At 39.5% G+C, this 17,590-nt stretch overlaps 1 protein-coding gene across 1 annotated transcript in view; it reads right to left on the reverse strand.

The window, feature by feature from the left end:
• Positions 1-4,729: 4,729 nt before the first annotated feature.
• The window catches only part of LOC122747817 (potassium-transporting ATPase alpha chain 2-like), a 39,838-nt gene continuing 26,977 nt past the window's right edge, over positions 4,730-17,590 (reverse strand). Inside the window, exons 13-23 of the mRNA XM_043993640.1 lie at positions 15,535-15,710; positions 13,926-14,062; positions 11,606-11,756; positions 10,193-10,361; positions 9,927-10,081; positions 8,728-8,851; positions 8,420-8,565; positions 6,704-6,837; positions 5,416-5,517; positions 4,887-4,978; positions 4,730-4,758 (exon numbers count right to left, since the gene is read on the reverse strand). Of these exons, the coding sequence (XP_043849575.1) occupies positions 4,730-4,758; positions 4,887-4,978; positions 5,416-5,517; positions 6,704-6,837; positions 8,420-8,565; positions 8,728-8,851; positions 9,927-10,081; positions 10,193-10,361; positions 11,606-11,756; positions 13,926-14,062; positions 15,535-15,710 (1,415 nt within the window). The remainder of the gene's footprint in view (positions 4,759-4,886; positions 4,979-5,415; positions 5,518-6,703; positions 6,838-8,419; positions 8,566-8,727; positions 8,852-9,926; positions 10,082-10,192; positions 10,362-11,605; positions 11,757-13,925; positions 14,063-15,534; positions 15,711-17,590) is intronic.

The following is a 17,590-nucleotide window of genomic DNA, read 5'->3' on the forward strand; positions in this document are numbered from 1 at the left end:
ATCCTCAACAAGTGATCATCAAGTAAGCCTTCAATGAGTTGCAAACTACATCTTTAGGTATTCCATGTTATTTTTCAATGTATCTAGTTGTCAGGACATTTTTTCTTCTTATATTGAGGGGAAATCTGCCTCTCTGCAATTTCTAATGTAGCTCTGCATGTGGTCTGACCAAGGCAGAGAATAGCAGGACTATGATCTGCATTCTTTGTCTTGCTTAATGAAGGATAGGATCACTTTAACTGTTTGGGGGGCAGTTAGTGCACATTGAACTTGCAACCCACTATCTTCATATTAACTGTTTTTTTGCCTCCATAAAGTCCCCAGTCTTTGGGTATCCCTTGTGAGAATATTATTAGCAGCCCTACCCCACCCCCAAGAGATCATGGATTGGTCAACCCGATATCCGGAAGTTACCTCACAAAACCTTGTTCCCACCAGAGGATCTGAACTCTGACCTCAGCACATTCTGTTTGTGGACCATGTCAATCAAAGGACTTGAATGCTACCAGCCAATTAGCTTGGATCAGTGTGTGAGAACTGCCTCTTCTTCCTGACCCACAGGGAGCTTCTGCTTGCGGAGAGACAGGATCTTCCTCTTGGTAGCGTGGGTCTGCTAGGTGGAGGCAGCTTTTTCTCCTCTCTCTCCAGTAGATCTTAGCTAGGCTTTCCTATTCTTTCAGAGACACATGTTCTCTCTTTGCTAACCTCTAAAATACTTTAATAAATGCTTAATGCCTAAACTGGTGCTAAAGCTTCTAATTTATAAGTAAATCCTAGCTAGCTTTCCCCACATTGGGGACAATAAGGTGACTGCACATTTAGTTTTACCCATCACATCCTCTTTTTGGCTGTGTGCTTTCAGTCAAAGATGCATCAAGGGGGTGGGGGTGGGTTTGTCAAGGGTAGAAGTCTAGATCTATTATTTAATTAAAAAACTTTAGGTGAGGAAAATCCCTCTTAACACTCAGATTGGCAGCTGTTGTGGAATCTATATTCTTAGGGAATTTCTGGGGCTTGGGGGGATGGTGGGGTGAGTGGTCAAGAAAGAGTAAGCAACTTGCACTGGGTCATAAAGCCAGTATAATAAGTTAGTAGGGGTCCTGAAAACAGGTTATCATGATTCCAAGGGTTGGCTGATAACATCACTTTTGTCCTTTATGAACCTCAGATCCTAACCATGTGACCCTGGGCAAGTCACTTAACCTAGTTTGCCTCAGTTTCCTCATCTATAAAATGAGTTGGAAAAGGAAATGGCAAACTACTTCAGTATCCTTGCCAAGAAATTCCAAATGGGCTCTTGAAGAGCTAGCCATGACTGAAAAATGACTCAACAACAACAAAAATAATATATACACATACATATACTTGCACATACATACATGCATACATACATACATACACACATACACATATGTACTTACATATTCTGGACAGTGCCTAGAGTATTGCTATACTTTTTATAAATTTTTGTTAAAGGAAGGAATAGAATTTTTTTTTTCAGTGAGGCAAATGGGGTTACGTGACTTGCCCAGGGTCACACAACTAGTTAGTGTCAAGTGTCTGAGGCCAGATTTGAACTCAGGTCCTCCTGACTCCAGGGCTGGTGCTCTATCCACTGTGCCACCTAGCTACCCTGAAGGAATAGAATTAATAGAGAACAGGATTTTATACCAAATTAAGTAATTATTCATTGTTGCCACTAATATGTTTACAATTGAAACGCTGAACACAGCTATTCCACCATGTTTCTGGCTAATGTAAATGCTGGAATGTCTAGGCACTCCAACAAGTTTTAGCCACTATGTCCAGGGGCAATCAGGATGAACACACTCCCTGAAGTTTCCCTAAAGCAACTTTGTACAAATAGAGATTTAGTAAGCATTAATGACCAGGTTGGGGTTTGAGGATATCGCCTACCATCTCCCATTCCTGAGATATTTGCTTCCCATGGTATCTGCTGGGTATCCTGCAATCTATCCCTGCACTATCTTCATAGAGTGTTAGTGAGAGCACATGTGTTAGAAGGGGAAAAGGAAAACATCTACAGAGAGAGCATGTAGAATCCAGGTTTAATTCTGCAGTTGCATTGGATTAGTCTCTGAGGTACTCAGATGAATACAGCTGATATGCAAGTACAAGAATATGATAATTGTCATATGTATTAGGGTATTTCTAAATAATCATAGACCTTGGGAAAATTTTAAAAGACTTTATCTTCAAAAGGATCCAGCTCTGGATACTGTGAAAAACACCTGACTAGGACTGAAGTAGGACCAATTCCCTAGGGCATTAACAAAAGAAAGGGGAGGGGGGAGTCTCATTCTGGAAAGAACCAGAATTCCTGATGAGGGAGATCTTCTGTCCCTTTAAGGTCACCCTAGGCTTTGCCTCAATACACATTAAAGCTTGATCTTGGGACCTAAATACCAAGAAATAAAATGCCCTAAAAAGGGGTTACAGAAAGACAGACAGAGGTGAGAAGATTAGGAGCAGATAAGGGGTCTTCCAGAGAACTAGTTTGAAGTAGAGGAAAGGATGAAAAGACCAAGGTTACAGAAGGGCAAGGCTGTAGAGGAAAATGGAGCTTGTGTCAAGGAATTCAAGAGCAGTTGAGGTCAACTGTCTCTACTGCTTTAGCTGAGATTGGATCAGAGCAGTGCAATTTAACACAGGGACAGACTTCAGCTGGGAGGAGGAGGGCTATTAAAGACCCTCCCTGTGGGGTCTTTACTACCTCTATTTCTCAGGCTCTTCTTTAGTCTCATTGGAAATGGAAACCTTTTCATATCTAGATTTAAAACAGTACAAAGTTGAGTCTCATAGACTTGAGAGCTGAAAGGGGCCTTTAAAGGTTATCTCACCCAGCCCCCACATTTTACTGCATGTTCTCATCAGAGCCCAGGATATCAATGAACAGACCAATGACAGAATTGCCAAAGATGAATCCTTCCTTCAGATTTGTAAATATTGTGAGTCAAAAGTTCCTGCCCCACCAGCTGCTGCCATTTTCAACACAGGTACATATTTTAAAAGCTGGCTTATCTGGCATTGTGGGTATTTGCTTTGTTGAGGACCTTGCTCCTAACCTGTTGACTTTTCTTCTTGCTTAGGAAGGTGTTTTTCAGCACCCCAGTCTTCTCTAAACCATATTTCTCCCCCCGTTTCTACAGTTTTGGATTTACATTCTGTGTTATCCTACATCTAGATAGAAGCCTTGGGATTGCACTATACTATGCCATCCTCTGGCAAATACCCTAACTTTGATTTCCTGAGGAATTAATCCAAGAGAACAAAAATGCAGCAAATGATGGTAATGGGAGAAAGCTAAAATGGTAGGTTGCTTTATGGAAAAATTTTTTTTAAAAGAGTTCTTCTTAGGCTCTATTATATTTGAGTTAGACTCATTATTTGTAACTGGAAATCATGGAAGTGGTGGTGGGAAATGCTTTTCCTAGTCTATTTTGGAATGGTATCCTAGAAATTTTATTCTTCTTAATCTTTTTTTTTTGTTTTGTTTTTGCTTTTTCAGGTCAGTGAAGGTTAAATGACTCACCCAGGGTCACATAGCTAGTAAGTGTCTAGTGTCTGAGGCTGGATTTGAACTCAGGCCCTCCTGAATCAAGGACCAGTGTTTTATCTACTGTACCACCCATCCTCCCCCAGAAATTCCATTCTTAGAAAATTTTCTAGCCCAGTTTGGAGGCAGTTGGACTGTTCTGATTGTACTCTAACCCAAACATATCTTACTTTGAGTTTTGGCATTTCAACTAACAGTAAGTCAGAATGAAATGATGAATTACCCAAATACAACTTATTGATATCTTATTCCCTCCATTACTCCTAGAGTACAAAGAAATTTAGTTAGTTGCTTGCAAATACCTTCTTAGGTGAAATAAAGCACCTTCTCAGGGAGTCTAAGCCACTGCTTTTTTTAATAAAATGCCATTTACTTGAAAATGTGTCGGGGCAGCTAGGTGGCGCAGTGGATAGAGCACCGGCCCTGGAGTCAGAAGTACTTGAGTTCAAATCCGGCCTCAGACACTTAACACTTACTAGCTGTGTGACCCTGGGCAAGTCACTTAACCCCAATTGCCTCACTAAAAAAACAAAAACAAAACCAAACAAACAAAAAAGAAAATGTGTCCTCTTTAGGCCATTCCACTGGGATTTGTTCTATAAATGATTGTGCCCAGGTTGTACTCATAAAACTCAACAGTCTCAAACCCAGTACAGATGCATGTTTTACAATTATATTAGACATTGTGGAAACATGTAAAGATTCAATAGCTGGAGGCAGCTAGGTGGCACAGTGGATAAAGTACCGCCCCTGGATTCAGGAATACCTGAGTTCAAAGCCAACCTCAGACACTTGCCACTTACTGGCTGTGTGACCCTGGGCAAGTCACTTAACCCCCATTGCCCTGCAAAAAACAAAACAAAACAAAACAAAAAGATTCAATAGCTTCTTTTTCCTTTCCACCTCCTTTAAAGTTTATACATTTTAAACAAACAAGAGGGACAGAGGGTAAGGTGCAGAAGAAAAACAACATATACAAAAAGCCAAATCTCATTTTTTATACTATATTATCTGAGAATCTTTCATACAAATTTCTTGCGGTGTGTAGGTTGTGAAGATACCCATATTGCACAGACTTCCTTAGCAGAGGTGACTGCAGAATGATGAACATCACTAGGCAGACCTTAAGAGTCTTGGGAACCAATAACAATTTCAGTAATACATGGTCTTATCCCACCATCCTGTAGGGGGAGAAAGAGTCAATAAGAAATATGCATCCTGTAGAAGATGTAAAAAGTCAAATGCTCAATAAACCCCAGCAAGGTCTCCCAAATCTGGAACCAAATCCTCTTCCTTTGAGGTTACTTACTTCCTGGAAAGCGCCTGATGAGGAGTTTTCGGAACTCATCATATAGCCAGAGGACAATGCCATACGGTACTGCCACAAACCAATACTGAACCCTGGAAATGAAATGGAGCCAAAGCAAAGAGTCAGAGTGTATCAGAAAACAAGATCCAACTACTCAGGTAAACTCTGTTGGGGTAATTAACTTCACTGCCCTTCTTGGCGACTGCAATAATTTCAAGTGGATACCAAGCAGGAAAATTGGCCAAAACCAGTTCTTTTCTTTGAAGGGACAATACAAAGCAAGGAATACTCGTTCCTTTGAATCTTTCCAAAGACAACGTGATTTTTTAATCCATTGCCACTTATCTCAATTCCTTGACCAAGTGTAAACAATTTTCCAGAAGAGAGTACTTGGTCTCCAATTGTTAGTACCTCATTTCTGACCCAGACATCCTCATTAGCCCGGCCTGGTCTCCTAACTTAAGCCTCTTCTCAGAATGAAGTCCAGTGCTTTCCCTTCCCATAGTAGATGGCATAGTGGACAACTCACCGAAGTGTGGTGAAATTCAGGACTGGAATGCTTCCAAATCCACTGGAGAGGATCACTGCTATGATAATTTGAGATGCAATTCCAACCCAGATGGCTTTATTTCTGTATGAAATTTACATGATCAGATTTTGAAACTATTTGGTTATTTTTTTTGTGGGGCAATGAGGGTTAAGTGACTTGCCCAGGGTCACACAGCCAGTAAGTGTCAAGTGTCTGAGGTCAGATTTGAACTCAGATCCTCCTGTATCCAGGGCTGATATTTTATCCACTGTGCCACCTGGCTGCCCCCAAATCTATTTGGTTATTCCTCCCCTCTTCCTAGCTTCCCTGTTATTGTAGGAATTGCATTCTGAAATTCCTAGTTCCTCAGGCTCCCAAGCTATACAAATCATGCTGGACTCCTCACTATGACCCCAATCCAATCAGCTGCCAAGGTTTGTTCATTTCATCCTTGGGACATCTTAGGTATGTACTTCCTTCTCTTCTGTGATGTGGCCACCACCCTGGCATACGCCCTCATCATCTCATGCCTGGACTATTTTAACAGCCCACTAGTGGGTCTCTCTGCCACAAGTTCTTCTTAAAGCTCCATCCCTCACCCTCTCCCTAAACTCCAGTAGCTCCTCATCACATCCAGGATAAAATAAGTAAATAAAATGAATATTTTATATGTGTATATATAAGTATGTGTGTATGTTCATAAAATCCTGGTTGTTATTCAAAGCCCTTCATAACTCACCTTTCCATTTCCCCTGTCCCCAACACTTCTTCAGTATTCTTACACCTTACACCCCACCACGTACTACTTTGAGATCCATTGACATTAGCCTTCTTGATGAGCTTCACACAAAATATTCCATCTCCCATCACTGGATGTCCCTCAAGCCTCTCTTTCCCCACTGCTAACCTCCAGGCTTCCTTCAAGTCCCAGCTAAAATCCCACCTGCTACAGGAAGCCTTTCCCAATTCCCCTTAATGTTAGTACCTTCCCTCTGTCATTTATCTCCAATTGATTTTGTATATATTTTGTTTGTGTACAATTGTTTGCATCTTGCCTCACTTGAAAGCAGAAAGCCTTTTGGGAGGCCCAAAACTTAGCACAGTGCCAGCACATATAGGGCACTTAATACATGTTTACTGACTGACTGAAGCCCATCAGACTAATATGATCCAGAGCCATGTTAAACAATCTTTTCCCGTGGTAGGTATCCTCACATTAGTCCCTTTGATGAGCCAACAGAATTCCACCCTCTTTGCATGCCAAGCCTCTGAACAGTAGAGTTGATACCTGAAGAGACCTTGCTGGAAAATTGAGTTTATCCGTGTTTTTCTGATGATCACATCTGCAATTTGCTGGACCATGACTGCAACAAAGTAGGCAGTGTATCCATTCCATTCCAAGTACTTCCGCTGATATTTTGTCTGCAAATGATCAGGAAGAGGGATAGGTATGGAAACAGTTACCAGTTTTCCAGAAAAGGTAACAATTGACTAGGAAAGAAAAGATGATGTAATTGATTCTACTTATCCCCACGTGTTGTACTTGCAGCCTAGTTGTTCTTTTGTTTCTGTTACAAAGCTGATGTGTGTCAGCTCTAGCAAATCATTCCCAAAAACAAGGACAAGTCCTGATAAAGGTCAGAGCAGCTATTAAAATGACATTTTAAATTGCCATTTCCCTTCTGAAAATCAGCTACAAGGGCAGCTAGGTGGTGCAGTGGATAGAGCACTGTCCCTGGAGACAGGAGGACCTGAGTTCAAGTCTGGCCTCAGACACTTAACACTTACTAGCTGTGTGACCCTAGGCAAGTCACTTAACCCCAATTGCCTCACTAAAGAGAGAGAGAGAGAGAGAGAGAGAGAGAGAGAGAGAGAGAGAGAGAGAAAATCAGCTACATCTCCAGTAGGCACAATTCTGCTCTTATGTTCTGGCCTCTGACCACCTTTAACTACAGATAATTCTAGGAATCTAGGCTGAGTGAGATGATCTCATCTCTTTCCCATAAGGAATTGAACACCCAAAGAGCAATCAATTTCCATTCAGAATCGAAGCTTCCTTCCCTCAATGAGACTCTCCTCAAATTGATGTTTAAAAAAATTAGCTAATAAATTTTGTTCTAACAAAAGAAAAAAACATATATCCAATTTAATAATAACTAGCACTTATGGAGCATTTTAAATGTTATGCCATTGGGTTCTCTCAAAAACCCTGTCAAGAAGGCACTATTATTATTCCCATTTTATGAATAAGGAAACTAAGGGTCACAGAGGTTGACTTTCCCATGGTAACCCAGCTAGTAAATTTCAGGCAGAATTTTAATTCAGATCTTCCTGACTCCAAGCCCAAAGCTTTAACTACCTACTATGCCAACAAAACTCCAAAAATAGCTAGTGAGATAGTAACCAACATTGTCCACTGGATTTAACCTGAGATCTAGTACTATTCAATGAAATCTTTATAGCTCATGCAGTTTACTACATAGCTCAGGACAATGTGGATAAGTTCACTTTGGTTTTTTTTTCCCCCATTTTCCTCCTTTGTAATAAAGCAAAACAGTTAAATGGAGAAAACCAGTACATTGACCATTTGGTATTCCCCTCCTACTGTTTACCACCTCTCAGCTGAGACGACAGAAACTTATTTCATCATCAGAGCCCATGCATTGGAGGTTTTAATCTTTTCATTTCCAAAATTTGCTACCATGACTGAAAGCTCCTCCATGAAAAAATCCCTTAGAATATTGTCTCCCACAATTAGAATGTAAGATCCTTGAGGGTAGGGGAAAAGTTTAGTATGTCTATATGAAAATGCTTTTTTATTTATTGCATTTGTACTCCATGTACTCAGTACATTGCCCAGAGCACAGTAATCACTGAATAAATGCTTGTTGGTATTCTCACTCACTCACTGATTCTAATAAGGTAGGCAGTCTAGAGCATGGCATTTCAGCACCAATCAGGCCAAACGGGCAATAAATTGTGGTAAAACTTTGACCTCCCTTACCCATTCTTGTCCATAGCTGTCTTCAAGGTCATTAATACTATCATTTTCCCATAATGGCCGTAAGTAAATGAGCTGGGCAGGTTTGAATCCCTGGACTGCATAGACAGTGAAGTAGGCAAAGAAGCCTCCCACAGACTGCAAGATTCCTACAGGAGAAAGAAGATGTAGGAACAGATGAGTTCAGGGTTTTCTCTTTCCAACTCTGCCCCATCCATCCAGGGAAAAACAGAGATACTTTCTGAATGTTTTAGGAAACAACCTTAGGAAAGACCTTTGGTACCAAAGTGACAAGTAAGACCTCAGCATACCAATTTGGAGGTAGGAGTACAAAGCCAGCTGATGATTCACCAGTCTGTCCTTCTTCTTGTGGCGTGGCTTCCTGCTCATGATGTCAGTCTCAGCTTTTTCATAGGCTAAGGCAATGGAAGGAATCTATGGAGAAGAAAGATGGTGAAACCCAATCACTTACCACTGCCCTATAGCTAGAACACAGCTAGTTAATATTTAGCTACCAAAGAGAATAGAGAAAGAAAGTGAATCCCAACACTCTGGAAGCAGCTTGCCCAGAAATTTTCAAGTCTTCAAGCAACAAGAGCCATTTGCCATTAGTTTCAAAAGAAAAAGATCTCTAGCCGTACGAAAATGTGTGAGCAGCTCAGCATATTACTACCTGTAGTTGGTTATTCTTCAGTTATTTTCTAGATATGAATTGTCTGTTGTGGATTTAGAGAAACTGAGTTGGTCCAAATACCACCTCTACCTTTTATTAGCTACTTGGTGTGACTTTACACAAATCACTGGGCCCCAGTTTTCTTATCTATAAAATAAAGAGGTTGAACTAGATGACCTTTAATTTCATAGCTCTAGATCTTTGATCCGACGAATTAATTTGGTTGATCCTAGCTGCGCAGACATTTTGTCACTAGACCTGAAGATTTCTGAAAATGTGAATACCATTTCCCCCATTTTCTATGCATTAACTCCACCTACTAATCTTCATTATACTTCCTTTAGCAAGTAGCCTCCTTGAAGTGGGGAAGATTTAGTTAAAATGCTACATGTAAAGGCAATATTTTAATCTTAGGAGTTTTAATAAATCTTGGAAAACACTTTACCTATCCTTTATTGAATTAATAGAGCCTTGAATTAGTTAGGGGGCTATATCCTACTCTGTTTCTTAGACCTCTTAAACCTGTCTGGGTCTTTAAACATTGGGCCGACTATTTTACTGGTAGCTTCACCTGTGATCCTTTGTCATAGTTCAGAGTTTAGGGATAAGGATCCCAACAAACAGGCATTGTACACATTTTTAGAGGGTAAGGAAAATGGAATGGTTTGGAAAACTCAATTTAGGAAAAGTGTTGATTTTTATTATCAATCTCTTAACTAGTTAATAAAGTCTTTACAGGGGAAAGGAAAAGCAGAAGGAAAATAAAATGGTCCCCAAAGTTTATGGCACCTGATGCTATATTTATTTGATTCCCTATTTCCTCAGAAATCTACTTACAATATCAGTGCCCAAGTCAATGAACAAGATGGCAATGGTACCAATGGGCAGAGGGATGCCAGCAATAATGAAGATCAGGAAAGGAATAAGCTCTGCAATGTTTTTGGTCAGGGTGAATGCAATGATTTTCTTCAGATTGTCAAAGATTAGGCGACCTGTGAGGAGAATGTTCTCATCAGAGAAATAAACAGCAAACCACCAGGTTAAATCAACTCTCTCTAAGGGCATGTCTAAGATGTCCTTTGTATGGAAGGGACATTACTTACCTTCCTCTATACCTGTCACTATAGAGGCAAAGTTGTCATCTAGTAAGACCATGTCTGCTGCATTTTTTGCTGCATCAGTGCCTACACAACCCATAGCAATCCCAATATCAGCCTTCTTCAGGGCTGGGGAATCATTAACACCATCTCCTGTCACTGCAACAACAGCATCCTAGAAAGAACACACTGAGATTCAAAACTTTAAATCCAGAAATTTTAAGGAGTAGCCAAGTTTGGAGTATTGATCAAAATAAATGCTCCATCTGCTCCAGAAGTTAGGAAGATGGCATGTTTGCAATAGTCCCTTTGGGGGAAAAGGGTTATATTGCCTTGTGGCATAAAGAACAAGAATAAGAAATCCTCAAGCAAGACCTTTTTAAATGAATGGAGGTGAATGATAAAACACCAGAGGACAGAGATGGGTATCTCTAGGTCTACTGATGAAATAGTAACGACAGGATCACATTCTTCCCTTGGCTGTCTCCAAAACTAGGGTCAGCTAAACTAATTCACTCAACAGAGAAATCATAAATAGAGAATGACAATTAGATGGGCCACCATCTTCTTCAAACTGTAACAGATGAAAACTTGTTCGAGCTCCTGACAGAGAGGTGATGGAGTCAAGAGACAGAATGAAATATTTTTGGACATGACCAGTGAGGGAATCTGCTTTGTTTGATGATACATATTTATAGAGGTTTATTTTTCTCTTTTGTCTCCCCCCCTCAATATAGGGGTGTGGAGGAGAGAAATGATTGTTTGCAAGCTGAAAAAACTTATACATAAGCAGTATATACATTTATTAAGGGGTTCTTTTGAAATTGTGTTTCCAATACCTGGTACAGTGTCTAGAACATAATAAATGCTTAATGAATGCTTGTGCAATTGAATTGAATGTCCTTGAAAGAATTAGCCATTTCTTTCTTTCTTTCTTTCTTTCTTTCTTTCTTTCTTTCTTTCTTTCTTTCTTTCTTTCTTTCTTTCTTTCTTTCTTTCTTTCTTTCTTTCTTTCTTTCTTTCTTTCTTTCTTTTCTTTCTCTATCTCTCTCTTTCTTCTTTGGTGCGGTTATGGGGGTTAATTGACTAGCCCAGGGTCACACAGCTAGTAAGTGTCAAGTGTCTCAAGTGTCTGAGGCCGGGTTGAACTCAAGTCCTCCTGAATCCAGGGCCAGTGCTTTATCCACTGTGCCACCTAGCTGCCCCTATAGCCATTTCTTTTCCTGAGATTTCTGAAGAAATCATAGCTGTGTTCTGGGAAAGAACTTTCTGTTATGATAAAGCTTCCCCTCAGGCTCAATGGCAGTCTGAAGGCATGTGACTTGGACTCACCTGGGTACCTGACAGTTGGTCAGTCAATCAACATTTATTAGCACCTAGTATATGTCAGGTAGAGTACTGAGCTTCCCAATCACTCACCTGTCTCTGACAGCCCTCCACAATCATCAGCTTCTGCTGGGGAGATGTCCTTGCAAAGACAATTTCAGTATGGTGGATCAGGAGCTCATCCAGCTGTTCTGGGCTCATCTCCTTCAGCTCCATTCCATTTACCACAGCTGCCTTTGCCTCCCTAGAAGGGCCAAAGAAAAACCAGCAAGGAAAAGAGACAGCTCTAATGCTGATCCTTGATCAAGGAAGCACAATAAGTAACAATATTCTGAAGATGACTAGCCCTTCACTCCTTCACTAATGCTCCCAACATTGTTGAAAAAGAGAGAAGCCTAGCTCAGTCATAGGTCTTGCCATCTGTCCATTCAAGATGGGGAAACAGGGTGACTCAGATTAGAGCAATTGGAATGAATACTCCTCCCTTACAGAGGACCCCAAAAAGGTTGTTAGTGAGAAGCAATGGTTGGCTGCTCCCTGTGTCTGGAATGCCCTCCCTCAGCATCATCCTCTGTTGAATTCCTTCTTGTCCTTTAAAACCTAACTCACTATTTTGTCTCCTCAATGAAGCCTTCCCTGCTTCTCCCAGCTGGTAACAACTATTTCGTTTTTTGAACCATCTACATTTTGCTTGCTTCTCCCTTCTATGGGTATTGTTTTGTATTCAATTCAACAAATACATGTTTATTATGTGCCTACTGCATGTAAGGCTGAATGCTTGGCACTGGGCATCCAAAGGCAAAATAGACCCTGACCTCAAAGAGTTTACCTTCTACTGGGGGAGACAATGAGGATGTACGTGAATACATCCAGTCACTTCAGGGGGATGTGAGAGAGCACAAGCAACTAGGGAGACCAGAAAAGGATTCCCAGGAGGCACCTGAGCTGAATCTTGAACAAAGTTAGGAATTCTAAGAAGCATAGGTGAGAAGGGAGGACATTTTAGGTATGGGAGACAACCTATCCAAAGGCAGAGAGATGAGCTCAGGACCAGCTGACAGGCTAGTGTGACTGCAATGTACCATGAACCAAGGGGAGCAGTGTGAAATAAGTCTGGGAAGAGAAGTGGGAAACAGATTGTGCATGACTTTAAATATTAATCTGAGCAGTATCTATTTTATCCTAGAGGCCATTGAAGATTTTAAAGTTGCCACTGGCATATGTCATTTCTGTGTCTTTGGGAGATTAGTTTGGCAACTGTGTGAAGAGATTTCTATTTTGTCATCAAAAAGAGGGGCAGGGGTACCTAGATGGTACAGTGGATAAAGCACTGGCCCTGGATTCGGGAAGACCTGAGTTCAAATGCGACTTCTGACACTTGACACTTAAAAGCTGTGTGACCCTGTGAAAGTCACTTAACCCTCATTGCCCCGCCAAAAAAAAGAGGAGAGAAGGCTCTGAAACTTTTGTTTGGGGACTGCACACAGCCAACCACTGACTGAACAAATATTTGACAAATATCAGATATATTTTTAATATTATAAAGTATAGCACAAATTCATGTTGGAATGAGTCAGAAAGGAGTTTGTTTGAATCCTAGTTCTGCTAATTCCTTCCTTCCTGACCGTTAGTTCATTCTTTCCCACCTAGGCATTTACCTTACCAATAAAATACAGGTATGTGCATTATACAAGGGATTCTTTACCCTTGTTTTGTCATTAACCTCTTTAGCAATCTGGTAAAACCTATGAATCTCTTCTCAGAATAATGATTTTAAATGCACAGAACAAATTGCATAAGATCCTAAAGAAAACCAAGTACATTGACATTTGGCTATAAAAATACTTAAAAAAAAAATTCATGGACCCTAGGTTAAAAAAAAAACAAGACTGAATGATCTTTCTCTAGGGTCTCTTACAGTTCTAACTTTTTCAATGCCATGTGCAACTAATATTGGATCAAGAACACCATTTTGGGTGGCTTTCCTGAACTCTTTAGTGGAAAGGTAATTGTGTATGTGTATGTGTGTGCGTATGTATATGTATGTAACTGTGTATATGTACATGTATAGGTATATGTGTATTGTATTAAATATGTGTGTATGCATTTATATATGTATATGTGTTTATGCATGTGTGTGTTTGTGTATGGGTATGTTATATGTCCATGTCTATGTATATGTTATACATGTATGTGTACTCTGTGTGTGTGTGTGTATTTGTATGTGACTATCTATGTCGGTCTATGATGTCTAAGTCTATGTCTATAAGTCTATGTCTATGTAAAGAAATGATGCGGCAGCGGCAGACTAAGAGGCTGTGGACCAAAGAGTATGAGTCCCTAATACTCCTGCCCTTTGGAAACAAGGCATTGGGTAGGTCCACCTTCACAGTTTTATTACCACTTCTCTTACCTTTTGTTAACCTGTTCTACAGGAATGTTAAGACGTTTTGCTATGTCTTCCACAGTCTCACTATTGACTGAAATGATGCCCACATTTCTGGCAATAGCTTTGGCAGTGATTGGATGATCACCTGTCACCATGATAACCTAAAATGGCGAGAAACAGACATAACCAATGAAAAGCAGGCCTAGGAAAGCAGAGGAACAAGAGAGCATGACTCTCTTCGCTGGGGCAAGAACTAGTACAGTATAATCAGTGTTGATTGCTCTTTGGGAGACTTTTAGTTATGATATGTACCTTTCCTCCCCCTGGAAAAGTCCAGCACCTATAAATTTTCCACATATCTTCTTCCCAATATTTCTTGATTTTTTTCTCCCTCCCTCATTGAAGGAATCTTTATTCTTTGGTATAGTTCTTATTACTTGACATTATAGGAAAAAGGGATTTGTGGGTCAGCCTCAGATTTTTTAAAAATAGTATAACACGTGGAATTACATATTTTAGTTTAAGGGAATCACAAAGATAAATGGAGTTTGAAAGGAGGAATGGAGTTTGCTAAAAGATACTACCTTAACTTTATACAGGCCACTATCAATTCTTCAAAGGCCATTGTTTCTATTACTAAATGATAACAACAACAGTAACAATAGTTTGCATTTATATAGAACTTCAAGGTTTACAAAGTACTCTATTTTCTTTTTTTTAGATGAGGAAACAGAAGCTCAGGGAGGTTAAGTGATTTGCCCAAAATTACAGATATAGTAAAGGAAAGAGTTGGGAAGAGAGTCTTATGCCATACTGCCCAAAACAACCATTGATTTCTGTGTGTGTGTGTGTGTGTGAATCAGGGTTAAGTGACTTGCTTGAGGTCACATAACTAGTAAGTGTCAAGTGTCTGGGTCTGGATTTGAATTCAGATCCTCCTGACTCCAGTGTCAGTATTCTATCCACTGTGCCACCTAGCTTCCCCCAACCATTGATTTTTAAAAAAAACACTTTTTTTGCCTTTTCATTGCCTGTCCTGGTTCATGGAAAAACATAATGGAATTCAATAAGATAATATATGTAAATAGCTCTTTGCAAACTATACAAGTACTCTATTCAGCCATTGCTTTGGCTTCTCCACTGCACCAGATTCAAGTATTAGGGTGTTAGAGTAAACAGTAACTGTGCTGAGAAGAAACTTCCCTCCAGAATTCCAAAAAACCCATAAAAACCTAACATTGGAAACATAAAAGGAAGAGGGGTTGAGGCTGTACAAGTAATTTCAGCGATGAGGAAATGTCTCCACCATTGCAGATTGGCACCTTTTGGGCAACTTAAGAGTCTCAGAGAGTTGCACAGATCGCTGAGAGCTTGTCAGGGTCCTGTCCTTGGTCATTTAGCCTGCATGTGTCAGGGGAAGACCTGAGTCTGTCATGTCTGAGGGACTGGAACTCAGGTCTTCCTGGCTTTGAGGCCAGCTCTCTATCCCTTCTGGCAGGTTGCCTCTCAAATATAAAAGGGAAAAGGAAAATACATGGAATTGGTAGCAAGGACTTGATTGTAAAATGAACTTCCTTAAAAGGATCTTTTGAAGCTATGAAGGATTTCAAGAGGCAGGAAAAAAGAACTCTACCTTGATGCCAGCACTGCGGCATTTCATGACTGCATCAGGGACAGTGGATCGAGGGGGATCAATCATTGATATCAGTCCCACAAAGCAGAGGTCAGAGGTGGGAAAGTTCATGGTCTCTACGTCAAAGGAATAGGTATCTGGAAACTCATCTTCTGGCAGGTAGAGATGACAGAAACCTGGAATAGAAACACATGGGGAACAAGAAGGGAAGCCATCAATGATAGCAGGAGGAAGATAGGAAATAAGAGAGACACTGTGCTTCTGTACCACACAGACACATCAAAGCATCAAAGTTCTTTTTTTTGAATGGAAACTTAGGTCCCTTTCCCTGAACCTTCCTTGGGAAAGGTACAATAGACATTTGTGGGAAAGGAATTTCATTAGGGACAAGATAGAATCCTCTGCTTATCACAAAAAGTGTCTATCTAGCTCTAGGACATTGTAAAAATCAGCCAGGTGAAAAATTATATCATGGAATCGTAGATTTTTTAAGCTGAAAGACATTACAGGTCAACTAGTCTGAATTCCCCACTCTTATACATAAGGAAACTAAAGCTGACACATGAGAGATTTGGTAGGAAAGCTCCCCAAAGTCATTCTAGTTGAGTTAAACAGATCTATTGTTTAAAAGAGATGACATAATAAGAAAATTTTGCCAAGAAAAAAACCAGGGAAGTTTCTATGCTGGTAATTCCCCCACACTAATAAAAATCTCAACCTTTTTTAAAAAAGAAGAGAACATTCTTTCAAGGATCCAGGATTTCATTGATGGTTTCTGCATTAGAGAATGGAGGACCATTAATAAAATCATACATCCTTGAAACATTTTTAAGGATCTATTTTATCTTCAAACATGCTTTTCATTCCCAAACACAAAGTCCAATGTACTTTAAAAACATATACTCCTTGGGCATAATTCCAGATTGCTCTCCAAAATGGTTGCATCAGTTCACAATTCCACCAACAATGATTTAGTGTCCTCATTGCCCTGCCGCCCCCCCAAAAAGAAAAGAAAAGAAAATGTCCATAAAATTTCCTCTATAGTTTTCTGCTTCCCTTCTGATCTTGCCTACATTTGTTTTATTTGTACAGTACCTTTTTAATTTAATGTGATTAAAATCATCATTTTACATCTAACTTTGCTCTCTATCTCTTGTTTATCCATAAATTGTTCACTCATCCATCAATTTAATAAGTAATATGTTCCATGTTCTTCTAATTTTCTTTTAATACCTCTCTTTATAAATATGTCATGTATCCATTTTGACATTATCTTGATATATGTTATAAGATACTGGTCTATGCCCTGTTTCTGACATAGTGCTTTCTAGTTTTCCCAACAATTTTTACCAAATAATGAATTCTTATCCCCAAATCTTGTCTTTATACTTGTCAAATACAAGGTTGTTATGTTTATTTGCTGCTTTAAATTGTATATCTACTCTATTCCATTGATCTACATTTCTATTTCTTAGCCAGTACCAGATAGTTTTGATAATTACTGCCTTATAATACAGTTTAAGAACTGGTACTGCTTACTTCCTTACTTTACATTTTTTCATTATTTTCATTATTTCCTTTTTTCTTCTTCCAAATTAATTTTGTTATTATTTTTCTAATTCAGTAAAGTATTTTTTGGTTTTCTAATTCAGATACTGTTTAATATATAAATTAATTTGGGTAAAATTATCATTTTCACTATATTGGCCCTGCCTATCCATGAACAATTGATATATCTCCAGTTATTTAAAACTTATTTTATTTATATAAAAAGTTTTTTAAAAATAATTTTGTTTATATAGTTCCTGAGTTTGTTTTGGCAAGTGTACTCTCAGGTATTTTATACTATCTAGAGTTATTTTATTTTTTCAAGTTTTAAATTTTAAATTTGTTTAATTTTTGCAGGACAATGAGAGTTAAATGACTTGCCCAGGGTCACACAGCTAGTAATTGTCAAGTGTCTGAGGATTTGAACTCAGGTCCTTCTGAATCCAGGGCTGGGTGTTTTATCCACTGCGCCACCTAGCTGCCCTCTGGAGTTATTTTAAATGATCCA

Source organism: Dromiciops gliroides, chromosome 3 (assembly GCF_019393635.1).
Source record: "Dromiciops gliroides isolate mDroGli1 chromosome 3, mDroGli1.pri, whole genome shotgun sequence".
NCBI lineage: Eukaryota > Metazoa > Chordata > Mammalia > Microbiotheria > Microbiotheriidae > Dromiciops > Dromiciops gliroides.